Genomic DNA, 27,341 nt, shown 5'->3' with positions numbered 1-27,341 from the left:
CTCACTGCACAGCAAGCCCTCTTTCTCTGCATTTGGGGCCGTGGAAGAGCCATTGTTATGTGGGGCCCTGTGCCTGCAAGATGCCTATCTCAGTGCCGGGGCCAGCAGCACGGCGAGGGCAGGCACTCGCTTGGGTTTGCAACGTTTCCCCTCTCCGAACCCGCACCGCTATGTGGCTCGGCAGGAGGGTGTGGGGCTCTGGCTTTGGGGTTTATGGCAAAGGTCTCCCTCACCTCCACAGCTGAGTGGCAAATTCAGACTAAGCTGATGTTCTCTGGACGCATACATGCAGTACTGCCGTGACACAGCCGAGGACTGCAGGCTTGCTGTAGGTACTGCCCACGAGTCGTAGGGGATGTTGCTTACAGGTGCTGTGCTCAGAACAGCCCTGTTCGTTGTCCTTAAGCTGTTAAGTGGCTTTTCTTGTTTCCAGTTCTTCCTTTCCCCATTGCCACGATAACAAACTTCCTTTCGCTCTCCCGGAGTCAATACCAGAGCAAGTGTTAGTGCACACTGCTGGTAATCCCAGGATAGCCGTGCGTATTGAGGCACCGCCCCGCCTTATTAACGGAGATCAACAGCACTGCCGATACCTAACATGGCCCCACTAGGACCCAGTGGGTGTTGTTGTTTGCTGCTGGTGTCCATCAAAATTCAGATTTGTTTCTGGTCTATTTTAAGGTTACTTTTCCTACTGATTTTTAGTTTGTGTTCAGTGAAGTGCTCGTGAATCTTTTCTGATCTGATGCACACAAGCTTAAGTGGAAAACAGCTGATAAACCTTACCGTGAACGTGGGACTGTGATCATGCTGTTCTGAAATACTTTAACCAAACACCTGCTACTTGTGAGATAGAGGCTTCTGATAAAAGAAAAAAAAAAAAAAAAAAAAGCAATTAATCTGGATTTTTAAAATGTGTATAGGCAGCAAGTTAAAAGAAAATCTCTTTTAAAAGAATACAGCAATCCTGAAAATGTCAGTTGTGAAACTTTGTGTTCCACACACAGGTGTAAATGTTTCAGTTTTGTTGTTTTTATCATTCAGACTTTGTTAGTCACTCATTGTACAAAGCCAGCTAAGAACCTGGGTTATCCTGTGTGACTCTCAAGTACTGCAAGGCAGTGCTTATGCTCTGGAAGTTCATGCAAAAATCAGGAAAAATGAAAACCTGTATTTTCATGGCAATCGGATGATTAAATCCAATATGAAGTTGACCTTTCTCTGCTTCCTTCATGTGCTACCCATGCAGTTTGTGTTCTGGTTACTGAAGTTTGGAGATGGATTCAGTGGAAATAAGTAAATAGTCGAAGTTAGGCATGTCCCAGTCCTCGTGCCCCGCGATGTACTTGGGCAGAGGGTGAAATCTCCATGTGTTCGCAGCAACATGAGGTAACCTGCCCGCATCTGGATGTGACCACGTCTGGCGCTGGCTGCAGGTGCTGGGCACTGCCGAGCTGCTTTCCTGACAGCACAGAGTGGGTATTTGCCTTTCCCTTCGGTGGCTGCTGGTGATTAAACTTCTAATCAACCACAGCGTCCCTGGAAGATTTTAATTACATTTGCTCTTTCTAGGCTGTTTTGATATCAAATGAACTCCTAAAAAGCCACAGTCATCTTCCACGGAACTAAAACCAAATTGACATTCTGCTGTGCAGTCTCGAGCTGACATTTCCCCCCGCAGAGGAGCAGCTCCACCAAAGCAGTGCTCTGAGCCCCGGGCAGCACCTGAGCCCCTGAGCCGTCCAAGCGTGAGGCTGGAGGTGCTGCTGCCCCGCTGCTGCTGCCTGAAGCATGGTGCAAAGCGCTGGGTGGCTCGCCTGAAGATCTCTGGCACGAGGACGGGGATGGTTAAGCAGAGATTAATTTGCACGCACGGTACGGGGGGTGAATAGCGTTGGTTTTCCCACAGAGCTTTCACACTGGGTTATTGTATTAAACCCAGGTGCCTGCGATGCTGAAGCTGGTGGTATTGTGCTCTGGTTCTTGTGTGTTTTGATCCTCTATTGAATGATATTTGAGAGAAATCTTCCCGATTCTGTTCTGTCCTGACCCTTGGCACTGTTCCTGGAGGAGAGTACAAACTGTGCGCAGCACTGCTGCACCGCACAGCAGCGTGGCCTCAAGTCCCGAAATAAAAGAAGCCAACTGTGCAAGGACGTGTGTTAATAGGATGTTAGCAGCAGCACACCAAAGGAGCTGGGTTGGAGTCTTTTGTAGTGTAGTTCCAAAACTGTGTTTATTTGCAAACATACCTGGCTCGGAAGAGCCCTGGAGCAGGGGTATAGCAGCAGTGTAACAGTGCTGCCCTTCGGGGTTCTCATCCTCTGCTCAAGCCAGTCGCACTGCCCAGGGGCTGTAAGACAAATACATGGCCAGATTTGGATCTCCCACCTTTCCTGGCTACCAGAATTGTGGATTTCGGGGTTCCTCTGCTGAGGCAAGGCGTCCTCTGCCCTTTGAGACCAGATAGGTTGTAGAGGGGGGTGGCGTCAGTCAGACCTCGTTGGCTTTGCAGTTTGCTTCCCCCTTCTATTTCTCAGGCCCTGAAAACTGTCAGTCAGCAACACAGTTGTTCGGGGAGAGGAAACTTGCTGCAGGTCTGCGTGTTTGCTGAAGGGATAAGTTCAGCCTCAGCTGGGTGTGCGCACAGCCCGCCTTGCTGCTGAGCTGGATAAAATGCCAGAGCTGCACTGCCCAACAGCAGCTTATTTAATCCTCTGCTTCTGCAAAGTCTTAAATAAATATTGTTCTTTTTTATGTCAAGGTCTTAATATTTGTTTTAAAGAGTTTTCAGTTGGTTTGGAGTACGAAGCCCCCTGGGTGGCGTGTCAGCTCGAAGTACAGGACGAGGAGGCTGCCGTGCACGAGGTGTCTGACCCTGCAGGCAGAGGACCAGGTGGCTGGGGAGGTCCTGGCCTCCTGCCTGCCCATCACCCCTGTGCTGGCAGCACCGGGGTTTGTCTGTGCTGCCCGTGGGCAGCAGCCTCCTGCTGTCTCCCTTCCACGCCCCCGGGATGCCAGAGTGCAGGGCCTGTGAATAAATGGCCCCATAAAAGTGGTGGGATGAAGTGTTTTACTTTGTGGTGGGTGACCCAAGATGGTTTAGGTTTTGCAGACGTGGCAGGCTTTGTGTGTGTGCAGTGAGCAATGAGAGGTCCTGTCTGTCAGCTGCTTGTTGATGTCAGCTTGGGTACATGCCGTGTCTGGGTATGTGCCGGCAGAAGTAACCCCACTGCTGCACTCAGAGCCAAGCCGCAGAAAACACAGGTGGCAGCTTGCAGACCAGGGGAGCAGAGCTCCCAACCTGCCTGCAGGAGTGCTCCTACCCCCTTAGATACATTCATTCGTTCCAGCATCCCCACATCTACAAGAGCTGTCAGCTCATAATCAACAAGTTTGGATATTTTGCAATTAGACCGCTAATAAGCTCTAATACTACAGGAAATAAAAGTTTTGTTGGTCTTCCTTACTGGTTTGCTGGATAGCTCATCAGTGGTGGAATAAATGTGGGCTGCAGCACTTAACTAGATTGGAGGAAAATGGCATTAGTGGCAAAATAATAAAAGGGAAGTGTTAATTGCAGGGAATAATTGCGGTACATCTGAAGTTGCTTTTTATCTTCCTCCAAGTAGAGATGGAGCCGTGATACGAGATCTAGTTAAAGCCTTTCCACCTCCTGAGGGAAACAATTAGAAAATATTACAACAAAAATAGCTCTTCGAATCCTTTGGCGTCACCAGCATTAAATACAAAATGACAGTAAAGATCTGATTGTGGGGGCAGGCAGGAGGGGAGCCGTGCCTTGTTATGGCATCGCTGCTGGCCGAGGCTGTCCCTGCTGGGACGCGACCTGCCAGGGGTGACAGCCTCGGCTGCAGGGGTCCGGCCTGGCTGGAGGAGGCAGCTCGCACGACTTCAGCCTTCTCTTAGGCAGCCAGGAAAAACGTTTTTTTCCTGCATGAGGAGCCTTTTGTAGAGGGGAGGGCAAAGCAGGGCCCGTTGAAGTCCCTTATTCACGAGGTCAGACCAGCAGGGGTTGCGCTCCTGCTGTTGTGCTGTGGTTTCCTACCTGGCTCAGTAGGGCTGTGTCCAGCTGTTCTGGCTCAATGGGCAGGCAGTGGGCTTGGTGCGAATGAGAGCAGCTGCCATCAACCCAAAGGTGAGGGTTTCCCCTTCTCTGCAGGTCCCCTGACCTTCTCAGTGGTATTTTCAGGGTCAGAGCATCTCCCTGCAAGAAGTCCCACTCCTCTACCCAAGAAGAACGGTTTTGCTCTTCTCCTTTCCTGAAGCACGTCCGAGTAAATTGTCCTGTGGGCTATGTTTTCACTGCAGGGTTAACCTGAGCCATCCCCACTTGTATTAATTAGTACGGAATTAATTTAGCTTGTGTGCGAGTTGCTACACCACAAACTAATGTTTGAGTCACGCTGTGTAAATACATTAGCAGCTGGTGAGTTGTGTTAACTTCAGCTCCTGGTTGTAATCCCTGGCAGGCTAATAAAGCTCTGTTTCAGGCATGGAAATTAAAGGGGATTTTCGGTGTCCTTTGGAATGGGATTTGAAGTAGAGGCAATGGTGTTTGATCACAGGAATTTGAAACACAGCCCCGGGACACCTCAGTGCTCGGGATGCCCAGGTGAGGCGTGCAGGAGCCCAGGGCTGTGCACAGCCAAGGTTCCCAGGGGAGCAGAGTCCATCAGCTGCTGGGGAAACCATTCTCAGATACTTGCTCTCTCAAACCAGTTGGCTCCAGATACCCACATCTCACTGCTTCAATAAAGACGTCAGTTCAAAATGAATAGAGTGTTCTAAGAGGCATTTTCTTAACATCCCTTAGGTCTAAAATGAAGTTGCCATCTCTTTAGTATCTATACTAATAGTTGAAAAATGCTTCTATTTATTTTTACCCCAGCAGTTCTTTAGTTTGTCTGTTTTAGAGGTACTTGTCAGTAAATCCTTATTCTCTTGGCTCCAGAAGCACTGGCCAAGAACTCTCTTTGAAGATACCAGGCTGATGGAATTGCAATTACCATGGCAAGGATAAATGCCATCCAGCACAATGTAGGAAAACACTGCAAAGGAAAGCTGGGGTAAGAAAAGATTGCAGATGAAGTTAAATAACTTGCAGTTTTGCAGGTACAAAAGGAACAAGAGGTCGCTAAAAAATTCAGCAGGGCTTCAAGAAGCACTTCATTGACACAAGCAGCAGCCACTTCTAAGGATTTGATGAATTCTCAGCCTTGGTGCTCACCTGGCAAGGTGGAGGACAGAAGCCAGCAAGACAGAAATCTTCCAGGAGGAGGGGAGAAAATGCTTGAGGACATGAAGCTCAACCCAGGATGAGCCAGAAAGTGATGAGCCTGTGATTCCTGCCAGAGCCAGGATAACAGCATCCAGAAGAGACAGCTGCATCCCTAGTACCTCCAAATTCACATCAAGTGAGGCTTCATCAACCTTGAGTGGGCCAAAGGATCAAATCATTTCATTAAATTAAAAAAAAAAAAAAAAAAAAAAAAAAAAGTATTTTTAATACTTCTCTGCTGGTCTTTGTTTCAGCTGGTGTGAGCACTCTGTCTTAGCCTCCACAACAAAGAGCATGCCAACTCTTTGTGTAAAAGTTTTCTCATCTGTAGTTAAAGTCTGCCTTCACTGCCCCTGAATTTCACTAACCTGATCCAGAGGAGAGATTTTCTGCCCATCACAAAGGCAGCAAGCCCCTTTTCAGGTGACTGCACAGCGTGGCTCAGCACATCTTACACGTGACATCCCTGTCTGGAAGCTATTGCTGTTGGCTTTGGTTTACTGGTGGCATAATTTCAAACGCTTGTGCTGCTGGTGACACCTCTTGATTTTGTCTGGACCAGCCATTTTCACCTGCAAATACTTATGTTATGCTAATCCACACCTTGTTAATATATTTAGTGTCAATTAGCATAAGCAAGGTTGCTGAATGCCATAATTTAAATGTTAGGCGCAGCTATTTTGCCTGTGACAGGAAGGTATGAAAAATAATTTTCACAAATATTTGTAATCAAGAAACACTGGAGAAATTGCTTCTGAATGGCCCTGTAACAAGCAGAACACGAGTCCCAGCGTTTCAGATGGATGGCGCAGCGCTCTGCTAACTAGCGCAGGGCTGCAGACGGGAAGGTTTGCGTGCTCGCCAGCATGAAAAGAAATGAAGTTATGAGGAATGCTTTTCATTACTCATTTTTATTTTTTCCTTGCGCTATAAAATGCATCACGTTGTAGCTTTATAAGCTCCACGCTGTGGAGCTGCCGTGCAAAGTGGAGATGAGCAGAAAAGTCCCTTTGGGCTCGGCTCTTATCTCCAGCTGAGGATGCCAGCACCAGCCTGGGGCTCGGGGAGGAATCTGGGGGAGGTCTGGTTTGATAGGAGCACCCAAGTGCCCAAATACCGTGCAGGAGGATTTGAAATCAGCGCCGTGGGCAGGAGCACAATGCCTGTGGCCCTGGGCAGAGCTGAGCAGGAGGTGGCACAGGAGGAAAAGGGACGCAGGGTGCTGCTGATGGTCTCATAAGAAAGGAAGGGGCAGCAGCTTGGTGCAGGGGAGCTGTGGTTAGTATTTATACATTGTCCTGTTCCCGATGGGGAGAAAGGTTAAACTTCTAACTCACCTTCACGGCACAGGCAGCTCCTTCAGGTGTTTGGGGCCAGGCACTGACTGTGCCTGCTGCACTGTGGATGTGCAGCCATGGAAATGGACCTGTGTGTTCGGGATCTGGGGATAGCAGCACTTGTGCAAGTGCTCTGGTAGCTGGGGTCTGCCTGCAGCTGTGCCTATACACGCATTTTTCTACGTCCTGTTTCTAGAACAATGGCTACCCCTGTATTTGTGCCTATCAGGTATTTGGCAAAGTGTAACCTAAATTTCAGTTTGGGATCCAAGTCTTTATCTTCATGTACAGCAAGGAGAACTAAGAGCTTGTTTTGTTGCCCACAAATGCACGTTTTGAGTGTATGTTAAAAATGTGTGGCAAATATATGTATATATTATGCTTGACTTTCGTGTAGCATTTGTTCAAATTTCAGTGGTTCATGAAAACGGCATTGTGAGTTTCCCCAAAATTTATTCCATAGAAAAGGGCCAGTCCTGGTGCACCAGAGATCTTTTTTTTTTTCTTTCTTCCTTCCCTTCCCATGTCATTAGAAATAATTCCTGGTTATTACATGGTATTTCTTTGTTTAGATTGTCAGCCCCATATTGGAAGGATAGGAAAGGTCAGCGCATCCTGGTAGGTGTTTTATTGTAAGTGGCCAGGTAAGCCTCAGATTTATGTTCCTGGAGCGCTCTGATATCCTGAGCAGGAACAAAGAATGACTTTATTTGAGTGGTCTGGGCTGCTGGATCTTGCAGCAGTGAAGCCAGGGACTCCTCTAACATCAGAAGCAGCAGAACTAGATTCCTTTTTCTTTTTTTTTTTTTTTTCTAAGTGCTGTTAGGTGAATTTAGATTTTTTTTTGATCTTTACATGTGGAAGGCAGGCAAGTGTTAGACTTTGACATCTGGACTCATCAAAGAGAAGACAGTGTCTAGTGCAGTTTTTTAAACGGTTCTGTAGGCTGGAAGTCGATGGGAGAATGGTACCCTCATCCACAACACCGTGCCGTGCTCGTCCGGCTTTGCATGTGGCACCTGAAGCCAATGCTGTCCACCTCTCTGCCTCCTTCCCTGCCCAAAGTGACGCACGGTCACTGTCAGGGTGCTGTGCTCTGGGGGCTCCCCTGTAGATGAAGTAAGCAAGGGTTAGGAGGCAGTGGTTGGGGTCTTGGCTCCCCTGGGAACCCCACAGAGCTGGGACCATGCTCAGATTGTCCATGTCTGGGGGCTGCTTTATGCCAGGTGCTTTTTACCCTAGATGATTGAAATCTTGATGACAATCTTCACAGCTGAAAAAGAGGATTGCTGAAGATTTGTTTCCTATCAGTTGGATATTAATTTTTTTTTTTGCTGTCACTCCATTGCCAAGAATCTAATCAGAAACAAAGAATAAGTCTTCTGCAGAAGCCATGCTGAGGGGACCTGGAAAGAAAACCAAGGGCTGCCCAGAATTTAGTGACCTGCATCTGATGAGAAATCGTTCATCAGCTTCAGCAGCAAGTTGCCAAGGCCGTAGTTGGCCAGGTTTGCAATCCACGCTCCCACCCCGCACAGATGGGCAGCAGGCATTTTGCTGAGCAAGGGATCTGGAGGAAAGTTCCTCACTTATCCCTTGTCCAGCACAGAACCCAGACAGGAGCTTATTTGCAAGAACACAGATCAGGTAAGACGACAAAAGGCTGATAATGCGTTTGCTGCTCCTCTGGATGCTTGGTTTGCTTAAAGATGAGTACCTGCTCCTGGGGGTGTGTGGGCTGCGATCCTTTCTGTAAGGAGCCCCCCCTAACAAATATCTGACCTTGCGTGCGAATTGCACTCCTCCTATCTGGGTGAACCTCACGGGCTGCTCTGAGCTGCAGAAGTGTGCTCTGGACGCTGTCAGAGGGAGAAAAACAGCAAAAATAACCTTCTGGTGTCCTTCATATGCGAAACCCACTGGCAAAATAAAAAAATAAAATCCCCTCTGGCCTGAAGCTGAATTTGGGTCCGTTGGCTTTCGTTGGGGTTATCACATGCACCAGCATGCTGCCAACAGCGGGGCTCGGTGCTGTGTCCACCCTGCTGCTGGTACCTCTTGAACTGGAATAGTTGTAATTAGTTAATGAGACCGGAGAGTATCTTGATTGCTGTATTGGACAGAATTTGAATGCAGCTATCACTGATGGTGGGATCTGGGAAGCACTTCAGCTTTCAAGACGCAAGTTGTTATGGACGTAATAACAATAACTCAGCCCAGCAGCCAGCACTACGGGACCGGCATGCGTCCCTTTATTGGAAGCATTCTTCATCTGCTGCAACCTTAGTTCTCTTGCTTAAATGAAGTTCAGATGGAGTTATAGATGGCAACATGCATCAGTACCGTGTGGAGAAACCCGTTACGGGGACACTGCCGTTACTCCCCCAAAGCAGGGGAGAACTGCCATGTGCCGAGACCTCCAAACTTGTGATAATTGCAGTACCTTAACTGTATATTTTTCACAATGTAATTTTGGATTGTAGTTCCACGTGATGATGCACCAGCGTGCAAGTGAAAACTAGCTGCATTTCCAAAGGCTGTTTCCCAACCAGGCTGCACTTTCCCTTTGGCAGAGGAAGGTCGGCTGCTCCCTTACTGTGCACCCACCGCGCTGCTGGCTGCGGGAACACGAAGTAGGAAGCATGAAGTTGCTGTTCCATAGGAGTGAGCCTGAAGCCTTACCTGGGCAGGTGTTGTCCCTGCTCCTGCAGGAGAGCAGTGGCAGTGGGTGGCCTGAGCATGTTGGAGGTCAGCCAGAGTCCCCGGTCCTCAGGGAGCGCTGCAAACGCTGCTGCTGGAGACCACAGGGTTTGGCTTCCATCATGATTTCAGGATTTCATCAATCCTGGACACGTTTATTGTAAGTGAAAAATATTGGTGATTTTAATTATTTGGGAACTGTATGAAATAACCATTTTTTCCATCAGAACACCACTGTTCAAACCCTGTTTTGCCCCTGGGTCCCATGGTAAGGAGGTTTCAGTCTGAAGGCCCCCCGTTATTGCACTGCATTCTCAGTCACCCCCAGTCCTGCCTTATTTACATTTACTTGTAAATTTTACATTTACTTGTATATGTAAGCTGGAGTCTGATCCTTCTGGTGCAATCTAGGCTTCATTTTAATTTGGTAAATGACTTCAGTGTATTAACTGCTGGCAGTAATCACTGTGCATGTCACAGACCTTGAGGTTTCCATAGGGACGATGTGATTCCCCATGATTGCTTGCATAGATGCTGGTAAACCACTGCCCTGCTCGCATCTGAAATTTGTTACCAACCTTGCTTTCTTTGGGGGTTTGCTGGAGCTGTAGCAGGGTGTAGGACACAATCAGCCGTTAGCTGCCTATTAGGCAGATGCCAGATCCCGGCTTCAAAACCCGTTTATGCCCAGTGCACATCAGAGCCTGCTCCATCTCACACAAAACTCATGCAGTTCAATACGTGTTAGCAGTGAATCAAAATATTCCCAGGCGATCTGCTAGACCGATGCTCCTGTACTGAGGGGCATCTTTATATCAAAGAGAAACTCGTTTTCCTGCAAGCAGCTTTTAAAGGTGGAGGGAGCACCAGAAGATGTGCACTTAGAGGATGGAAAAGGAACCAAGGCGTAAACCTGGCTGTTTGGTGCACAGGATGCTGTGAGTTTGGGAGGTGTTGCTGCTCACCTTAGCTCAACAAAATTTACCAAGCTAATCTCCATTTTAATGGATTGTTTTATCCGGCTTCAAACAGCAAACACTTTATGGGAATAGTCCTATTGGTTTTTTTTTTTTCTAGCAGGGAAGATTGCAACACAGAACATGAAATCCTGAACCTTCATTAAGGAAGCCGTGCTTCTAAAATCGTGAAACGACACGGCAAGTATTTTGTGTCCTTTTGGTTAAAGCGTGTTGTTGTTAATGATGAGAAAAGTGAGCCCAAGGTCACCAGGGAGCCCCGGTGCCCACTGTGCATCCCTGCCCGTTCGGCGCAGAGCAGGTGCACAAAGTGACGGCCGCTGTGTTGAGCTGGTTCTCCACTGACGTGATTTAACCCGACACAAGCAGAACTTACCTGGGGGTGTCTGATGGCTGCCCTTGCTCTCTTTTACAAGACTACGTGGTGAGAAGTGAAATGTGAAACAGCAATAGATGGTTAGCTATCCCCGTTAGGTCCACGGCGGTATGTGCATCTGCTCAGTGACCTGAATTACATGGGGGTAGTTTGGCACGTTTCCTTGAAGTGCTCTAAAGCAAATGGAAAGAAGAGATCCGAGATCATCTGAATGTTTGCTCTTCCCTCTTCTCCTCCCTAAAGCAAACTCGTTGACTGTAGAATTGTTTGGAGTCAATTTATCAGTCATCCGTGGAAATACAGAATAATTAAAATTTGCTCTTTCTCTTTCAACAAGGCCTCTTGGACCATTATCCTGAGAAAGAAACGAAACTGGCTGTTAACCCAGATTGACATTTATTGTTCACATTCTTTATGCAGTTTTGACATATTCTCTTTAATGCTCCTGGGAACAAAACAACCTCGCGTTCCCGTCTGTCACTCAGCCTGCTTATTTGGTGTGTTTGCAGAGCTGGGGGCCGATGGAGCACGCACGTGCCCAGCGCCGGTGGTGTCTGTCCCAGCTGCTGGAGAGGTGTCCTTGTCACCACGTACAGGGCTGGGACATGGTTCCCCTTTGGTCACAACGTGTCTGTGAACGACATTCACAGAGGCTGCCAATGTGATCAAAGCGCTCACACGTTACAGGAAAAAGGCTGTGTGAGCTCTGGTTCTGCGCGTGCGCCTGGCACCGGGTGCTGGCCGCTCGGTGTTGCAGTTTCTAGCAGCAGCAGCAGTGTTTGGTCACTGTCACTGCTGCCAGTGCCACGTGGGAACAGTGACACGATGCTGCCTGGTGGCTGTGTTATTTTGGGCCCCTCACATCGGCCCATCTCCATCAGCCTCGGAGGGACGCGGCAGGCTGCAGCTCCAGCAGTGCACCCCCGCCTCCCTCCCGCAGAGGGAAAAATTGGGGGGATTTTCTGTCACTGCCAGCCTCCAAAATTCCCTTCAGAAGCCCTCGCTGTCCTCGTGAGAGGTGCCGTGACATGGCAGGCTCACATCAGCACCCTGCTCTCCTCGGTGCGGTGCCCTGGGGCTCAGCCTCTCGCCGTGCCCCCCAGGCCTTCTTCCCGCAGACGGCACTGCGGTTTCTCCTCTGCAGATTTCATTACACCGGAAGGCAAGGCTTCACTCGGCACAATGTTTTGGATTTCGTGGGGTAATGGCTGGTTGCCATCACTGAGGTGTGAGCTGCTTCATCCTCAGGCGTTGCGATGAGGGCAGCATGCGAGCAGAAGGCTGTGGTTCAGCCCCAAAGCGCCTCCCCCAGCCTCCTCCAGCTCCACAGCCTTGTGCCGGGCCTGACCCTGTGCCTTCCTCCCGTCCCAGTGGGTGCCTCTGTGAAAACCACCCAGCAGCCACAGTCTGGTGGCCATCCCGCAGGGCTCAGCACCACTGCCTGCTGGCGGGGCCCTGCCCCACGCTCCCCTTGTTCCCTGCTCTGCCCCCCAGTTTTTCGCTCCTTCACGTTGGTTCGTGGTGTGCTGGGGATGTTCTCTCCCCGTTTACAGAAGAAATAATCTAGCCAGAGGTACCAAACGGTACCTGCCTTGTGTTTCATTGAAGTTGTCAGAGGGAACATGAAGCATTCCCTTCCCCAGCTCTCTGTTTGCCAGGGTGATGTCCTTAGGGCAAGCAGTAGGTGTGCTCCGCAGAGTCCTGCTCCGTTTTATTACTAAGCCCGAGACACACCAGCAGACAATAATGGAGTTTTATTTCCAGCCCTCCTGTGCTGCCTCACCCAGGCAGAACAGCTCCTCCATCTTTCTGCTCTCCTGCTCCCGGAGCACCCACACGGGCCTGGTTGTGCTTCTGCAGCCCCCAGCCTGCCTGCTGCTCTCCAGGAGCAGACCGAGGCAGAGCAGGGACGTCTGCCCTCTGTATTTCGGGAAGGGCTCGGCTGCTTGCTCTGAGCAGCAGGGGCAAAAAGCCAGCCCTGCTCTCTGCTCTCCTTCTCAGGGCGCTAACCAAGAGGAGCAGCCCCGATTGCTCCAGCCTCAGTTCCCGGCTTTGTGTTCTCAGTTCGGTGGCATTAGGTGACAGTAGGTTTTATTATTATTATTATTTTGGTTTTGCATAGCTTTATGTGCTCTAGTTTGGCAAGCAGGTGGCTTTCTAACACTTCAGTTACTGTTGTCGGTGCCGTATTTACATGGAAATCTAGATGATCCCCAAGCTTCGAGCCTCACCTGTTCCATCTGATTTCTCGGCGTTATTATTCACTGGCTTTCATGTCGTAAAAAATACATTTCCATCAAAATGAAAGGGAGGACCTTTACCTTTTGAGATCTGGCAAAACTAACTAGCAGGAGAATTTGCTTTGGGCCTGTGGAGGTGCAGTAATGAATCTTTTAATAGCTGTTCTGCTGCCTTGTCCTTACAGAGAGCAAAACGAGTTCTTTGAAAACATTCCCGTTTATTATAATGGCTCATGAGTGGAGGAGAAGAGGGGGAATTTAGGCTCGTCTTGCATTGGTGCTGGTCTGGGAGCAACATTTTTTTAAGAAATAAAAAGTAAGTTTGGGGGAGAAAAAAGAAAAAAAAAAAAAAGCCAGTAACGTGTGGTGAATTCCTACTGAAAATCTGAGTAGGAAGACCCAGTGCATCCTTATGTTGACAAAAAGGCAAGTGAGGATCCCCAAAGGTCTCCAGGTACATTTCACAAGTATCGACCAGCAAAAAACGACCCCACCTTGGTCTGTCTGTGATTGAGCTGGTTTCCCAGGGGCAGAGCAGCTCATCTCACACTGCTCCCAGGTTCCCCTCGTGGTCTTTGGGATGGCTGGGTTTGGTGCAAGGACGCCTCTTAGCTCTCTGTCTTCCTGCTTCAAGCTGGGACGACTTCAGGCAGCTAGTGACACGTATTTCTCGTTAACACACACTTTGTATGTTCTGGTTAGTGGAACAGAAGCCTTAGCAGTCTAATCAAGGAAGTATTTTTAAGAATTGCAGAGAAATAAAGATAAGAAAGACCACTGCTGTATTAGATGTGGTACACGCCCCCCTCTCCTGCCCCTCCAAGCCCTAAGGCATCCCTTGGGGGGCTGTGTTATGGGGGCTGTCAGCATCCCAGCTCTGTGCGCGTGGTCCTGATGGTGGTGGTTTCTTCCTCCTCTCCAGGGTCCAGTGAAGTTCAGAGATGCTCGGCATTTGCACCTCCGGGCCATGTCTGAATTGCCCTGGGTTCTGGTCTGGGGAGCCCTGGGCCTGAGGTCAGGCAGCGCTTGGCAGAGGATGTGCTGGCACAGGCAGCCGAGGGCAGCAACTGGTTAAAAATTTGCTAAGCAACAGAAACTCTCATTTCATCCTCTTAGGAAAGGAACATTTTTCCTCTTGCTTTTGATTTTTTTTTTTTTCTTCCCAGATAGCCGGTTCTCCACGTCTCATGTTTTAAAAATCAGAGAGAGCTGGAGGAGAGGGCAAAAGCCCCCGGGCAGCATCTGCAAGGGGGCTGCCAGATGGCTGCCCGGCCGATCGATGCACGATTCCCATCTCCTGCTCCCCCCCAGCTGCCCAGCCTTGGGGAGAAACCCACAGGAGCGCCTGTGCTGCTGGGGACCCGCGCCTGGGGAAGGTTTTGGGCCAGAGGCGTAACTGGGCTGGTGTCGGGGGGTTCCAAACTGAACATCCGACCAAGCCCAGCTCAGTGGGCACCACTGAAAGCAGGAGGGCTGGTGTTTCTGCACCAGAGCTCATGTGGCAGCCCAGCTCCCTGGCTGCTCCTCGCGTGTTCTCTGCTGCTTGCCCAAAGGGCTGTGGCTGTGGATAGGCTAAAGCCAAACAGAGCTGCCCAGGCGGGCAGAAAATGCCCTCTGCTTTAGCTGAAGCACTCTTCATTGGTTAGATGTTAAACGTGTTCCTGGGACAAGTTCTAGTTACTGGGATATGAGAGGTGAAATTCCTGAAGTTTTATATAGAAAGCAACTCCGGTCATCGCTGCTTAGTTCTCATACCTAAAATACCCAAAAGGGAAAAGGAATTGGTAATGTCCATCTTTTGTAGGCTTTTTAAAGCAGAACTTACCTGGGACCACTCTAAGCAAAGAGCTGCAGAATGAAGGCCAAGGGCTTGCCCTAAGGAGGCACTTTGCTGGTTTTGGGTTGCACAGTGCTGTACTTTGGGAGACCAAAAGAACAAAACAAAACAAAACTACAACAACAAAAAAAAACACATCAGAACGCATTTCACTGGTGACAGGGGGTTAGAGAAGGTGGTTCATCCTGGTCCCAATTTCAGCCTGGTGGAAGAACCCCAACCTCTCCATCTTCATTCCTGCACGTACTGCAGAAACACCAGAGATGCAGAGCCAGGACTGATCTGCCGCCAGCGTGGCCCAGCTCCATCCTGCCCCCGTTCCTGCGGGGCCCAGCTGCAGCGGTGCCGTGCTGCTCCCTGTGGGACCTGTATGGGGGCTGCTGAACGGTACTGGGTGCTGTGCAGCAGTGGTATGGGGATGGGATGGGGTTTAATTGCTGGCAGCCAATGATGATAATTAGCAGTGTCCCATGGGACATGTCAGCCCTGCAGCCTTGGTTTGGGTTTGGCATGCTGTCTGTGGCCACGTTCTCAGCTGGCCCAGCGCCTGTCTGCTGGGGTTGGGCCCCGGCCCTCTGGGAAACCCTCCTGGGGAGCTGTGGGTGTGTTTAGGCAGGGGTAAGGCATGAAGACAGTGTGCAGCCAGCTGTGCAGGCAGGTGCTGCAGCATTGCAGGCAGATTGGGCCAGGAGGGAGCCAAACCTCCTGCAGCCTTAGGTGTCAGCCTGTGCTGGGGAGTGGGTGGCAGAGCTCTGGAGCCTGGCTCCTGAGTTCAAGCACTGGAAACAAACACCCAGGGTGCAGCCAGGCTCAGTGCAGCATGTTATCTCCTTCCCCCAAGCTGCTTTTGATCCTACAATAGCAGCCTTTATGATGCTGCCCGCACAGCCAGAACTGGGCATCTCACCACCCAAGGTGGAGCTCGGTTGTCCTGTGACCTGTAGGGGAAACACCACGGCAGACATCCAGCTCCCGGGTGGGGGTGTCTGTCAGCATTTACCGCATCTCGAGCGCGTGTTAGCTACTAGGTTGGTAAGTCTGGATGGTCACCTTTGGAGAAGAAAATTCCTGCTTGCTGTGTCACATACACTGATTCATTAGTGTTATGATGCTTCTGTTTCCCAGGGATCCGGATTTTTGGCTGAGAGAGAGAAAACAGCAGCTTGTGAACTCGTGGTCTGGGACTCCTCTCGCTTGCCCAGACACAGATACGGTCTCTCCTCTTGTCCCCGTTCTTGCATATTTTAGTCATACAACCAGAAATGCGTGTAGTTTATTCCCATGATTTCATAGGGATCTGTCAATATTGGTTTCTAGCCAAGACAAATCTTTTTTTTTCTTTCAAGTCTCAAAGAAAAGTGAGTATCCATACTTGCCCTCCGCCTCCATATACCATGCTGCTTCAAGTAAACAACAGCACAGCATCAGGGCTGCAATTTTATCTTCAAAAATTACTTTTTCCTCGGTGTCTCACCATATGGGCAGCCAGATCTGTTGCTCCCAGTCCAAGCTCCCTCTGCATGGCTGGGATCCAGTGGGATCTAACTCCTGAAGCCACTTCCCGTGTGATTTTGCTGCATTATCTCCTTGTAACTTGAGTGGCAGCCACACCCCTGGGGTTCCCTCATGTCGGCCATCCGACATGCCCACCAGCCCGAGGCCCCAGGGGGCCAGGGAAGGAGCCCAGCCTGGGGGAGCCCTGGGGGGGACATGGCCCTACCCCATGGTGGCCAAGGCACTTTGCTACAAAGCTGCTGGGTTTCAGTTTGGGACTTGGGCATCCAAGTGAGATGGATCCTCAGAAGAAGTCCTACTGCTGTATTTTGAGTTGTAAAACACGGAAACAAAATGCATCGTGTGCAGTGCCACAGTCTTTTGCAAGTGGAAACTACTTGAAAGCTGTTTGCTGCTATGCACAGGGGAGGCAAATGCACCTGTGTGTGCCAGGAGAGCGTTGCTGGCCATGTGAGAGCAGGAGGCAGTACAAGTCTTCGCTCCAGGGAGAGTGGAGCTTTGCAGCTTCTGGTTTTGGGGCTCTGGAGGATGCATTTGATAAAATTGTCCTCTAAAGTTAGAGGAAACCTGTTGAGAGAGGTGCTTTGGTCTCTGGTGTGGGAACGAGGTTTTTCAGACAAACACAGTGTTTGCACAGATGCTGCCTTAATCGAACTCACCATGAGCAGTGAGCAACGAGCAAATTAATTCTGGTTCTGACAGCTGCCTCGCTGCCTTTAACTCCTTCCCTACCCGAGCCCCTCCTGTCCCCACCTTCTGAGAAAACATAAGTGCATAACAGGTATGTTCAAATACTGACTGCATAAAACCCAGGGAACTGTCCAACCTCCTCAGAGCCACCAGGTGTTTGCAGGATTTTGTTTCATCAGTTCACTGCTTTAAAATCCCTGAAAGGGATGTGTCCGTACTTCGCAGGGAGATAAGTTATTGACCACATTGTGCGTGCCTCTGGCAGGTGAGAAAGTGTGCGAAGCGAAGGGATCAGGGAGGAAGGCTCTGTCCATTTTCCCACGTAGCTCTTTATTTTTTTTAATCCTCGACTCTAGCGCTGGAGCCCATCGTTAGAGATCGCCGGCTCCTACCTTTCTGTCAGACTCTTAATTAGCAGAGCACGCAGCCCAGGCAGCTGGGGCTTTGACGGCTGGCTCGCTGGCGCTTCCCACGCGGAAGGGTCCCATTCATTCAGAATTGGTGCTGAGCCCAAAGCCCTGGCTCCCCCCGCGCCCCTCACCATGTCTCCAGGACTCGGCTGTAGCATTCGCTGGAAGAGATGCATTGAGGCTCTCCCCGTAGACCTCCAGGCTGCTGGTTGGAGCCATAAGGGAACGGGAGGAAGAATTAGCCTGTGTGTTTATGTGGCTGTGCTCCAGTAAATATTTTGATGCATCTGCTGCCAGCTCTGGTCTGAGGGAATCTACCTAGCATTTAAATTTTGATGGGGAGCTGTTTTGAATAATAACAGTGCAGCCGGCTGTGAGTCAGTGCATGTGTGTTGACTTAAAAAAAAAAAAAAAAAAAAAAAAAAAAAAAAAAAAAAAAAAAAGCCCTCAAAGCTTAACGCTTGCTGAACGCCGAGCTGCAGTGCTTTGCCTTTTCCCTCCTCCTTTCTTCTTTTCTTTCTTCTCTTGACTTCCTCTGTTTTGTTTTGTTCTGGTGGGCATTTCACGTAGATTTTGTTCGCTGGCAGTGGGAGGGGGGGAGTGAGAAGAATCGGAAAAACCCCAGCCAAAATAAATCCTCCCCAAAAACTCACGAGTAGCTCTTGCGATGGGTGCTGTAATGGGTACGTTCTCCTCTCTACAAACGAAACAAAGAAGACCATCAAAAGGTAAGATCTCCTGTTTTGCTTTTCTTGCCTCTTCTGTATATTTGCTAGGAGAAAAAATGTGTATTGGGAAGGGAGGAGAAAATGAACATGTGCCACTTGCAAGTAGCCCAGCAGTGTTTATGTGAGGTGTAATTTGCAGAGGAGAGGCGAGTGGGATGTGGGGTGGTGGAGGAAATGAGTGGGTATCAGGATATTGCTGTGGAGGGGCTTTGGGGGTGAAAACCATCTGAAATCTTGTAATCCTTCACCCAGGCATGTACGAGGAGGAGAAACTCAGTGGCTCCATATGCAGAGCACTTGCAAAAGAGACCTGTTTATTCCCAAATCCCATGCTTTGTAAATCCACTGAGGAGGGAATAACATGTAGCTACACGGCAAATCCTTTCCGCTACCCTGTGGTTTCTTTCTGCGAAAGTATTGTTAGAGGCGACGTTGTATATTCAGTAATCCAACAGCAAGTGTGCAGTGCTAATGATGTGTGTTTTATGAAGATTGTCAAGAGGAAAAAATATTAGGATATATTCAGAAGGAAGGGGAGGAGGAGAAGCTCGTGAAAAGCATGAGAAAGCAAGCAGCGATCGCAGGGATTTTAATCCTCAAATCCATAAATGCTGCCTGCAAAATGCTGATTTTTCAAGAGGTCTGGTTTGTGTAGTGTTTGCTTGAGCTCTGCTCCATTTCTTTCAGGGTTAATTCAGAAATTCCAGGGTGCTGCTGAGCAGAAAGTTGAAAGCACTGTTGGGGGCTCGTCTGTACAATACAGAATGAGTATTGTTTAGAAAGCGACAAAAAGGCAGACCCTGGAACTTTGGCAAGTCTTTCTGCTATTTGGAAATGTTGCTGCCAGAGCGTCTGCATTTACCAGTCTGCCAGTATTTTTAGGGTAGGTCTCTTTTTCCACTGGGTCCGTTGCTCAGCTGTACGTACGCTTTTGAATTGCAAGTTGGTATGGATTTTCTATCAATTTAAAAGAAAAAAAGACTGAGGAAATCTCAAACATCAAGTAATTGCTGTAAGGAGAAGTGGAGAAGGGCTGTGCAAGGGGTTTGATCACCTCAGTTTGTGAGCAGGTGTAAAATTCCATGCTCCTGGGGCGAGGTGGGCAGTTGACCTGGTAGGGTACAATTTACAGCAGTGCGTGTGTGCCTGCTTTACAGTTCATCTTTTTGTGCTATTTATAATGCAACCACGAGTGTACAGCTGCCTGGGATGTTTGGTACTGACTTTGCTACAAGCCGAGCCCTATGGCTGTCTGCGCACCTCATCGCACGTGTTGCAACTGGGGTCACGCTGAGGCACAGCGAGATGGCTGAGCTCAGTGCCATGGGCATATCAGCCGCATGGCACCACGGAGCACCCCTGCCCTTCTCAGAAATCTGCAGGCTGCGTCTGGTTTACGCTAAGCGTAGCTCATTTTTGGCTGAATGTATATGTTCTCTACTACTTTGTTGTCGTGAGATTGGCTCTTCTCTCTAGTGGATGGAGGAAATTGCTTATTGTTGGAGTTTGTGAGCAGTAAAAACCCAGCATCTGGGCACACGTTTTACCATTTACAGGGGGATTCAATCTTGCTGATGCCTGCTGGCAGTGGTTGTTCACCTATATTTATCAAATCCCATGTTCCAGGAGTTATCTCCTCTTGGCTCTGATGTGGTATCTGTGTGTTGTTGCTGATTAGTAGGACATTTGGTTGGAGTGAGAAAGTTGGAAGAAATTCCTTTGATTTTCCAGGATACTTTCAAAGCCAGTAGAGAATTTCACACCTTTCAGTCACCACTTACCTGGCCGACAGGAGCTTTACAGAGCAGCACTGCTGGTTTCAGCTGACTTCAGCCAGCAGCAGATGTTCCTCTACACCTAGTGCCCAGAGGAGGACCAGATCTTCAGGCAGAAGAGGCCGAGGAATGTGTGCCGCATGTGCCCCTGGGCTATTTTATTTTCATATTTTATGCTGGATGTGAGCACTCCAGCTCTCAACAACCAAACAGTAACGTGCTGGGTCTGACTGCAGTTCTTTGCCTATAAGCTCAGCAGAAGTCCGTCAGCACTACCCCGCTGGTTTCACTTTAGGTATAGTCTGATGGATCCACAGTGTTGCCCACCTGCCCCTCCTCTTGTGAAGGTTCCCTTCAAGAAAGCCAGTCCCTTCCCCTGTTCAGATTGGTGGAAGTGGTTAAAATATGATTAGGATGAGTTAATGCTCTGGCTTTTCCAGAGACTCTTGTTTTCTGCAGACCACATAGACTCAGAGAATGCATCAGGTTGGAAGGGACTTCTGGACGGCTGTAGATGACTTCTTTCAACCCCTGACCATGCTGGTGGCCCCGGCTGGCCCATGCTCCTGTGTCCCCATGTCCTTGCACTGGGGAGCCCCGGGCTGGCCGTGACACTTGGGATGTGCTATCCCAAGCATGAGCAGCATGGCAGGCCTGCTTGTGCCCTCGCACTGTGCCCTGCCTTCTCTGCCGTGTCATGGTGCCAGCGGTGCCCACATGTAGCTGCTCCCTTGGATATTGCTGTGTCTGTCTTTTGGTAGGGGAATTGTTTGTTGGCTATTCCACTCTTCGATTCCCTGCTATCTAGTGTTTGGTTTCAGTATGTTTACCCATGTGTTTATTTGAATATTTCAGGATTTATCTAGGAACTAAATACTGCTGCAAAAATGAGAGCCTGAAGAAATCGTTGTAACAGGGGTAGATCCACACCTCTGCAAATACTCTGTAATCTTGGTAAATACGTGCTCTTCTAAGTAGCTTGAAGACTATTTGTGTAGCCTTGTCTAGCTAAGCAGCTCACACGTGTGTCTTAGGCTGTTTTGGGGTAATACACGAAAAGCAAAACACATCCATGTGTCCTGGTTTAAGAACAGGTGAAAGAAGCAGGTGATGCCCAAAGCCCAGAGTTTTCCAAGAAGGGCTGATGTCCATGGGCAGGTGGTGGGTGCTGGCAAAGGGGGCTGAGGTGCTGTCTGCTGAGTCCATCAAATTTTGGTACAGGAGAATGCTTCACTTGAGCTGCTGCCCCTTGCACTTTGTTCGGGACTGTGGCTGTGGGACTGGTGGCTCATTTGGTCATTGCAGCTGGGAGCAGCAAGGGTGTTCACAGCACAGTTCAAAAGTACAAGATTTGTTCCTTGCTTTAATGGAAGTGGGGAGTCTGAATCAGTAAAGGTGGTGGAAACTGCCTTCAAGTCAAGAGCAGTGGTCCTTCAAGCATAAGACCTCTTCTCCTGGAGTGGGCAGCGTTGTTTGTAGAGGATCTCATGCCTTTGGCTTGAACATGAAAAATTATTCCAATATAATGCGGTGTTTTGTCTAGGCAGGTTATGAGCCACGTGGCCTTTCCTGTGGGATAAAGATTTCTGCTTCCAGGACTTGTGTCAGAGATGCAGAAGCTTTCCCTGGTTGCTGGAGTGTCTCTCGATCGTCTATGAGATTTGTGCCGTTTGCTTCGGTAGTGCCTCATGGCAGTTCCATGGATTTGTATGTTTCCTTAGAAATTATTTCCTCTGATCTCCAAAATTGATGGTATTTTAATTTCATTCACTGTTGGGTTTCTTCTTGTCTGACTTTTCCAGCTTTTTGAGTTGGCCTAATAAAAGGTAACACCTCTTTCTCCCAAGTCTTCTTGCTTCGCTCATGTCATTGGATTGATGGAGCATCGCGGCCTTTGTGGGCCCTGGGGTCCTGGGGGACGAGTTGGCCGTAAGCCACCACCTTGTCCTCCCCACGCTGGCATTGCTGCCACCTTCCAAACCCCAAGGTGGAAGGTTTGGGGATGCTGCGGGTGGTAAGAGCCACTGAGCTCAGTGTGCACCAAACCCCGGCGATGCCCGGAGGACTGCCCAGAGTGCTCCTAGTACATTGGCAGTTAGCACTGGATACAAGATTAAGATGGACTTGAGAATTTCAAGTTGCTTGTATATCCTCCAGCAAACATAAGTAATAAAACAGTAAATGAGTTAGGGGAAAAAAGCCGACACCAAACCAACAAGCAACGCTAAAAAGCAGAGGGCCAGCACAGCAGATAATGCACGGCACAAATGCATTCTCTGTTTTCTGCTAGCTGCTGAAATAGAGGTTTCTCGTGTGTTTGTACAGTCTGCAGCCAGTCATAACCAAATTGGTGCCTAGAATCAGCCCTTTCCATATTTGTCATGGAAACGTTCAGATTAGCAGATTGTTCGAGCAGGGTGAATTTCTTGTTTTGACTGCCTGCCGTACTCCCCGTGTGCGGCGGGGATGTTTGCACTTCCACTTGTGAGCAAATTCAATTCCAATAGAAGAGACCAGTTGAAGAGTAAAGGATTAGTTGTGTTTGCTCTTTCTTTTCTCCCTCCCATCCCCAAAGAAAGTGAAATATAACTCAGATATTTCCCAGTACCTGAATCTTGTTGGCCATAGGCTTCAGGCCCCAGCTCTTACCCTGGCTACACCAGCAGAAAGCACCAGTGTTGCTGAATGCGAGTAACCGTATTTTGATCCATCACCAAGCTACCAAGAGGATAACCGAGAGGATAGCTGTAGCTGAGCTAACAGCATGAATTCACTTCCTTAAGATGGCAGTTGAACAGATGTGCCATTTTTCTGGTGACCAATTTTGAACTAATTTTGAAGAGGAGGTTGATTTTCACTGTCCAAAGGCATCAGATTCAGTGTCTCACCAGCCGTATTTTGCTGTGCCTTTCTTACCAGGAAACCATTAAACATTGCTCAGCAAGTCAGTCGAGAATTTCTGACTTCAGCCCTGGGATTTTTGCCCATGGGGATACTGTTTCAAGTCCCCGCACTAGACCAACCTGGTTCCTTGCCAGAGGGAGAGCAGCAGGGTCAGTGGTGGTGCGGGGACTCGGTCTTGTGCAGCCCCACACCTGCAGCTGCCAAGTGGAGTGATGGATATGGCTAGGGGAGCTGCCCTGATGTTTGCTTTGCCTGATATGTACCATTACAAAGTAAGTTTTGGTAAGCTCTTTGCAGCAGCTTTATCCTCAATGGGCGTTTGAAATTTGTCCGGGAGCAGCGACAGACATGCCTTTATCCCTTGGAAGCCTGTTCAGGTTGGGCAGAAAGAAAAGCTTTGAAAGTTGCCTTTCTCTTGCTTCTGCTTCTCCAAGAAACTCGACAGCCTGCTGCTGCTGGGGTTGAAGGTGTGTGACCCAAAGGCCTGGACTGTACAGCCGTGGCTCCTGGGTATTTTACTAATGGGGAAAGGTCTCTGTTAAGGTCTCTGTTTCCCTCCCATTTACCTCCTTGAGCGAGCAGGGGCAGCTCCGTTCTGTGCTCGGCAGCCCTGTGCTGCAGGTGCTGGAGGGAATGGACGAACTGCCTGGTTTCGCTTCTCTTGGCTGTGCCCCAGGGCCAATAAACTGTGCTGACACAGCATTTTGTCTCACCGGTCCTTTCTGGTCATCACCTGCTGCAGCCCGATGGGCAGTCAGGTGTGCAGTCATTGTGCTGCAAGCTGAGGGTTTGGTAGCAGCAGCTTTTTCCACCGAATTATCTTTGTAACAGGTGTTTAAAGCAGCACTCAATAACAAAACTGTGTGATGTAAGCAGTCGGAAGCGATTTGGAAATATCCCAATTTCCTGTTTGCTTCCCTATAAACCCAGCTGCTGGCAGCCAGGGACAGTGATCCCAAACAGTTGGTCTTAAGGGCGGATAGCCCTGATTACATTAAATTCAACTCCGCGTGTCCCTGATTGCTTCCCACAGGCATCCAGTGCTGGCCTGCAGTGCCCAGTGTGCCCAGCTTGGGGGTGTGAAGAGCAGTGGATGGGGGTGCTTCTTAGGAATCCAAAAGAGTAAAATAGGCAGTATTTTCCAAGCTAAGATGTGCAGCCTTGGTGATCTTTATCCAACCTTTATCCTCACCAGTTCTTCCAGTGTGAGTTACTGGGTGTCTCTGCGACAGCTGGAACGAGCAGCGAGAAGCACTTTGATTTTGAGTGAAAATATTTAACTGTGTAGATGTGAAAGCTTGGTACTTAGTATTGAGCACAGGTTTTGGCCACGTCTCAGCCTCACAGCGGCTAACATCGACACATTTTTAAACTGGAGTCAGACAGGGTTCTGCAAATTCTTTGAGGAAAAACGTATAAAACGCAGATCTAGGTCAACCAAGTAAGTTATAAAGTCATGCTGATGTTGGTCAAATGAGGAGAAAAAAGAAAAATGTTGCATTTCCCCACCTACAAGCCTAGCATTGTTCCCCAGTCACAATGTTTATTTTGATGTTTAAGCTTTGGTACAAACCCTGAAGATTCACGATAGTTTTCAGCAATGAAGTGAAATATTTTTCAAACTGAAATATTTCAGTAATCGGGATTTACATGAATTGTGGGCCCGCCCCACGACTCTCAGAACACTTTGCTGCCTTGCAGCTGCCTGCTGCTCTTAGAGGGGCTGCGAGCAGCACAACCACTCACGCGCTGCCTTCATCGCACCGGGAGAGCCCTGGGTTTTGTGTGCCCTGGGTATTTGTGTGCCATGATTCCTATTAGAAAGCATTATGCAGAGAACGTGAAGGGACAGTGATGCAGAAAGCTCGGGTACCTGCATGTTTGCCACCCTCAACTTGTGTCCGCATCCAGCCTCACCCTGTCCAAGGCGGAGCAGTGGGGAGCTGGGAGCTGGTGCAGCCAGCCCGTGGTGCGATGGGGCCTTGGGGCAGATGTGGGGGGACGACAGACCCATCCCCAACAAGGGGGGATATCCTGCATAGCTCTGCTGCAGCTTTTTGGATTTCCTCAATGCAAACTTTGCTTTCATGACATGTTCAACACCCGCCGCTCTTTGCACACACCGGTGTTTGCTTTTCTCTTGCTCCAGGAAAGCTCTCCTCCCCCCGAGCTTGTTCTTTGGGCAGTAGATGGGCAGCTGCCCCAAACTGCTGTAGCCAGGCAGGGCTGTGGGCTGTGGGAGGCAGAACAAAGGCACAGCACCTCTTCTGTGGTGGCTGAGAACAGCTCAGGGAGAGTGCAATGGGGTGCTGCCCCACAGGCTTCCAGGGATCCCAGGGATGCCTTGGAGATGCGGCCACACGCTTCTTGGTGGGAGCAGCGAGTGTCACCTCCGAGCGGGGGAATGGCATTAAGGGAATGAGGCCAGTGCTGAGCACCGGGCTCCTGGTGCTCCAAAACCTATTCGTCTGCCTGTCAGTTTTAGGAGCAGGAAGACGTGGATGAAATAAGCCATGTTCACAAAATTTAGTTGGTTAGATGTGGTGCCGTTTTGGAAGCTGAACTTGGAATGCTTTGCACCTCACCTGTCTCCAGTATGGTGCCAGACTCCCCGGTACTGGCTGTGCCAGCGATGGCCCCGTGCCAGGGCTCTGGGGCCGTCAGCTGAGCCCTGGCATGGCCCCGGCTGTGGCTTGCTCACTGTGGGACTCGTGCTGTTAGCTTCCTAGCTGCAAAACTTCGGGAGCCACCAGACATCCATGGGGAAGGGCAATTTTTCCTCTGGGAAACCACTTCTTCCCATGCAGGTGAAGCTCAGGATGCAGCAGGGAGCAGCAGCCCCACACGCTGTCTTCTCAGTTCAGGGCCCTCACCTGGTGTCCTCGGAACAGGGAGCGGTATGTGGAAAGTAACAACGTGAAGCAGGAAACTTTTGTCAGTGCAGGAAGGATTCTGCCTGCTAATCCCAGTAAGGCCCGAGTGCCTCGGCACGCTCCTTTATGTGCTTCTCTGGGAGAGCCGGCTGTGCCCCCAGGCTGTGGTACGGGTGCCAGGGACTGGAGGTGTCCCCTCGCAAGGACCTGAGTCCCTTTCTTTCTGATATTGTACACATGAGCTGACAGAGGGCCTGGTTCGCAGCACTGTGTATACAGAACTAAGCAGGCTGCAGGCACCCAGACACACAGCTGCACTGGGGCATGAGGAAAATCCCCCCAGGGGTGTGAATCTCGCCAGACAGACAGGCACAGGGATTCAGCCCTGATCCCACGTGCCCCATTCCTCTCCATGGGGCCAGCAGGGGGGTCTGTGCACAGCAGGTTTGGAGCCGGGATGGAAGGCTGCTCCTCCATCCTTTCCTTTCCACAGCTTCAAAGCCTCCCTGGGAGCTGCTCCAGCCAGGTGCTGAGCCATTTGCAACCCAACGGTGTGGGAGGTAGGAAGCTGCAGCGAGCAGCTGCCCCATCACTGTAACAGCCCCAGCAGGGAGCGCTGCGCTGCACAGGGCTCACCACAGCCCGCCTGGGAGCAAACGGTCCTGATGAGGGTTCCTGGGCGATGCCATCAGCTCTAGCACTTCGCATGGCTTCCTCGGCCTTGTTTGCACCAGCCAGGGGATCGCTGGGTGCTGCTGGCGTGTGAAGTTGGCAACTCGCTGCCCTCGGGGCCCTGCTGTCAGACCTTCCAAGATCATCTCCTGCCCCAGCTGCGTCCTTCACTGCCAGGCTGCTGCTTTCACCTCCCTTGCTGCTCGGCCTCCAGCGGTGCCGGAGCTGAGAGGCGCAGGTGCAGCTCTGTGTGCGTCTGCTCTGATGTGGGCACCTGTCGCTGCCGAGGGACCTGTTCCTGCTTGGAGAGCGGCACCATACAGCGCTCAGTGTGGCTTATGGTCAGGCCCCACATTTTCAGTTAAGATGCTTGGATTATATGTCTAAAGGTAACTAAAAATATAAGCAGTTATAAGATGTTTTTGCATATCCGGTAATATATTCCACCAGCAAGAACATTTCAAGCTCTCCTGAATCTCTGAAGGAAAAAACAAAGCAACCAGAGGGCCTTCCATCACCTTCCCATGCTGCTGTGAAGAGACGCCTCTCCACTGAGCACGCACAGGTTGTGCCCATTTCCTTAATGGCTGCATTTCTCCCCTATTAGCCGGGATGTAAGGCAGTCTGTTTAAAGAACTCCCTTTCCTTATAAATCAGACCCCTGGGGAAGGCCAGGCTGGGCCAGAGAAGCGCTGCAGCCTGGGCTGGCTGGGGAAGGTGCCACTGCCGAGCTGCAGCGTGCCGGTGGCCGTCCTCAGAAGCATGCTGTCCTTCTGCATGCAATAACTCCCACCCGTACAGTTCTGCTGCCCTAACTCGTCGTCACCTGCTTGCTGGGATTTAGCTTTACTGTGTCTTGTTGAATGCTACAGGTCCCAAACCTGATGGGGTTGAGGGGCCGGGAGGTCCAAGCCCTCCATTACAATCCCTGTGGGGGTGCCATTTCCCGGCAGCTGTCCAGTAGCACGGGGGCATCTGCGGAGCCCCCCGGCTGACCTGGATCCC

The 27,341-nt window shown here is 50.0% G+C and overlaps 1 protein-coding gene across 4 annotated transcripts in view; it reads left to right on the top strand.

Moving 5' to 3' along the window:
* KCNIP1 (potassium voltage-gated channel interacting protein 1) overlaps window positions 1-27,341 on the top strand; it is a gene marked incomplete at its 5' end in the record, with an annotated part of 373,601 nt that overhangs the window by 119,505 nt on the left and 226,755 nt on the right. The window contains one exon of one of the 4 annotated variants that reach the window (XM_084535741.1): window positions 17,819-18,112. The exons of 2 other annotated variants lie outside the window; for them this stretch is intronic. In XM_084535741.1, the coding sequence (XP_084391867.1) occupies window positions 18,052-18,112 (61 nt within the window). Of the gene's footprint in view, window positions 1-17,818; window positions 18,113-27,341 lie in introns of those variants that run through there. One more of the 4 variants, XM_084535744.1, reaches the window with a different exon arrangement.

This window comes from Aythya ferina (assembly GCF_964211825.1).
Source record: "Aythya ferina genome assembly, chromosome: 14".
Lineage (NCBI taxonomy): Eukaryota > Metazoa > Chordata > Aves > Anseriformes > Anatidae > Aythya > Aythya ferina.
Note: the sequence above shows the minus strand (reverse complement) of the source record. Positions and strands in the feature narration are given on the sequence as shown.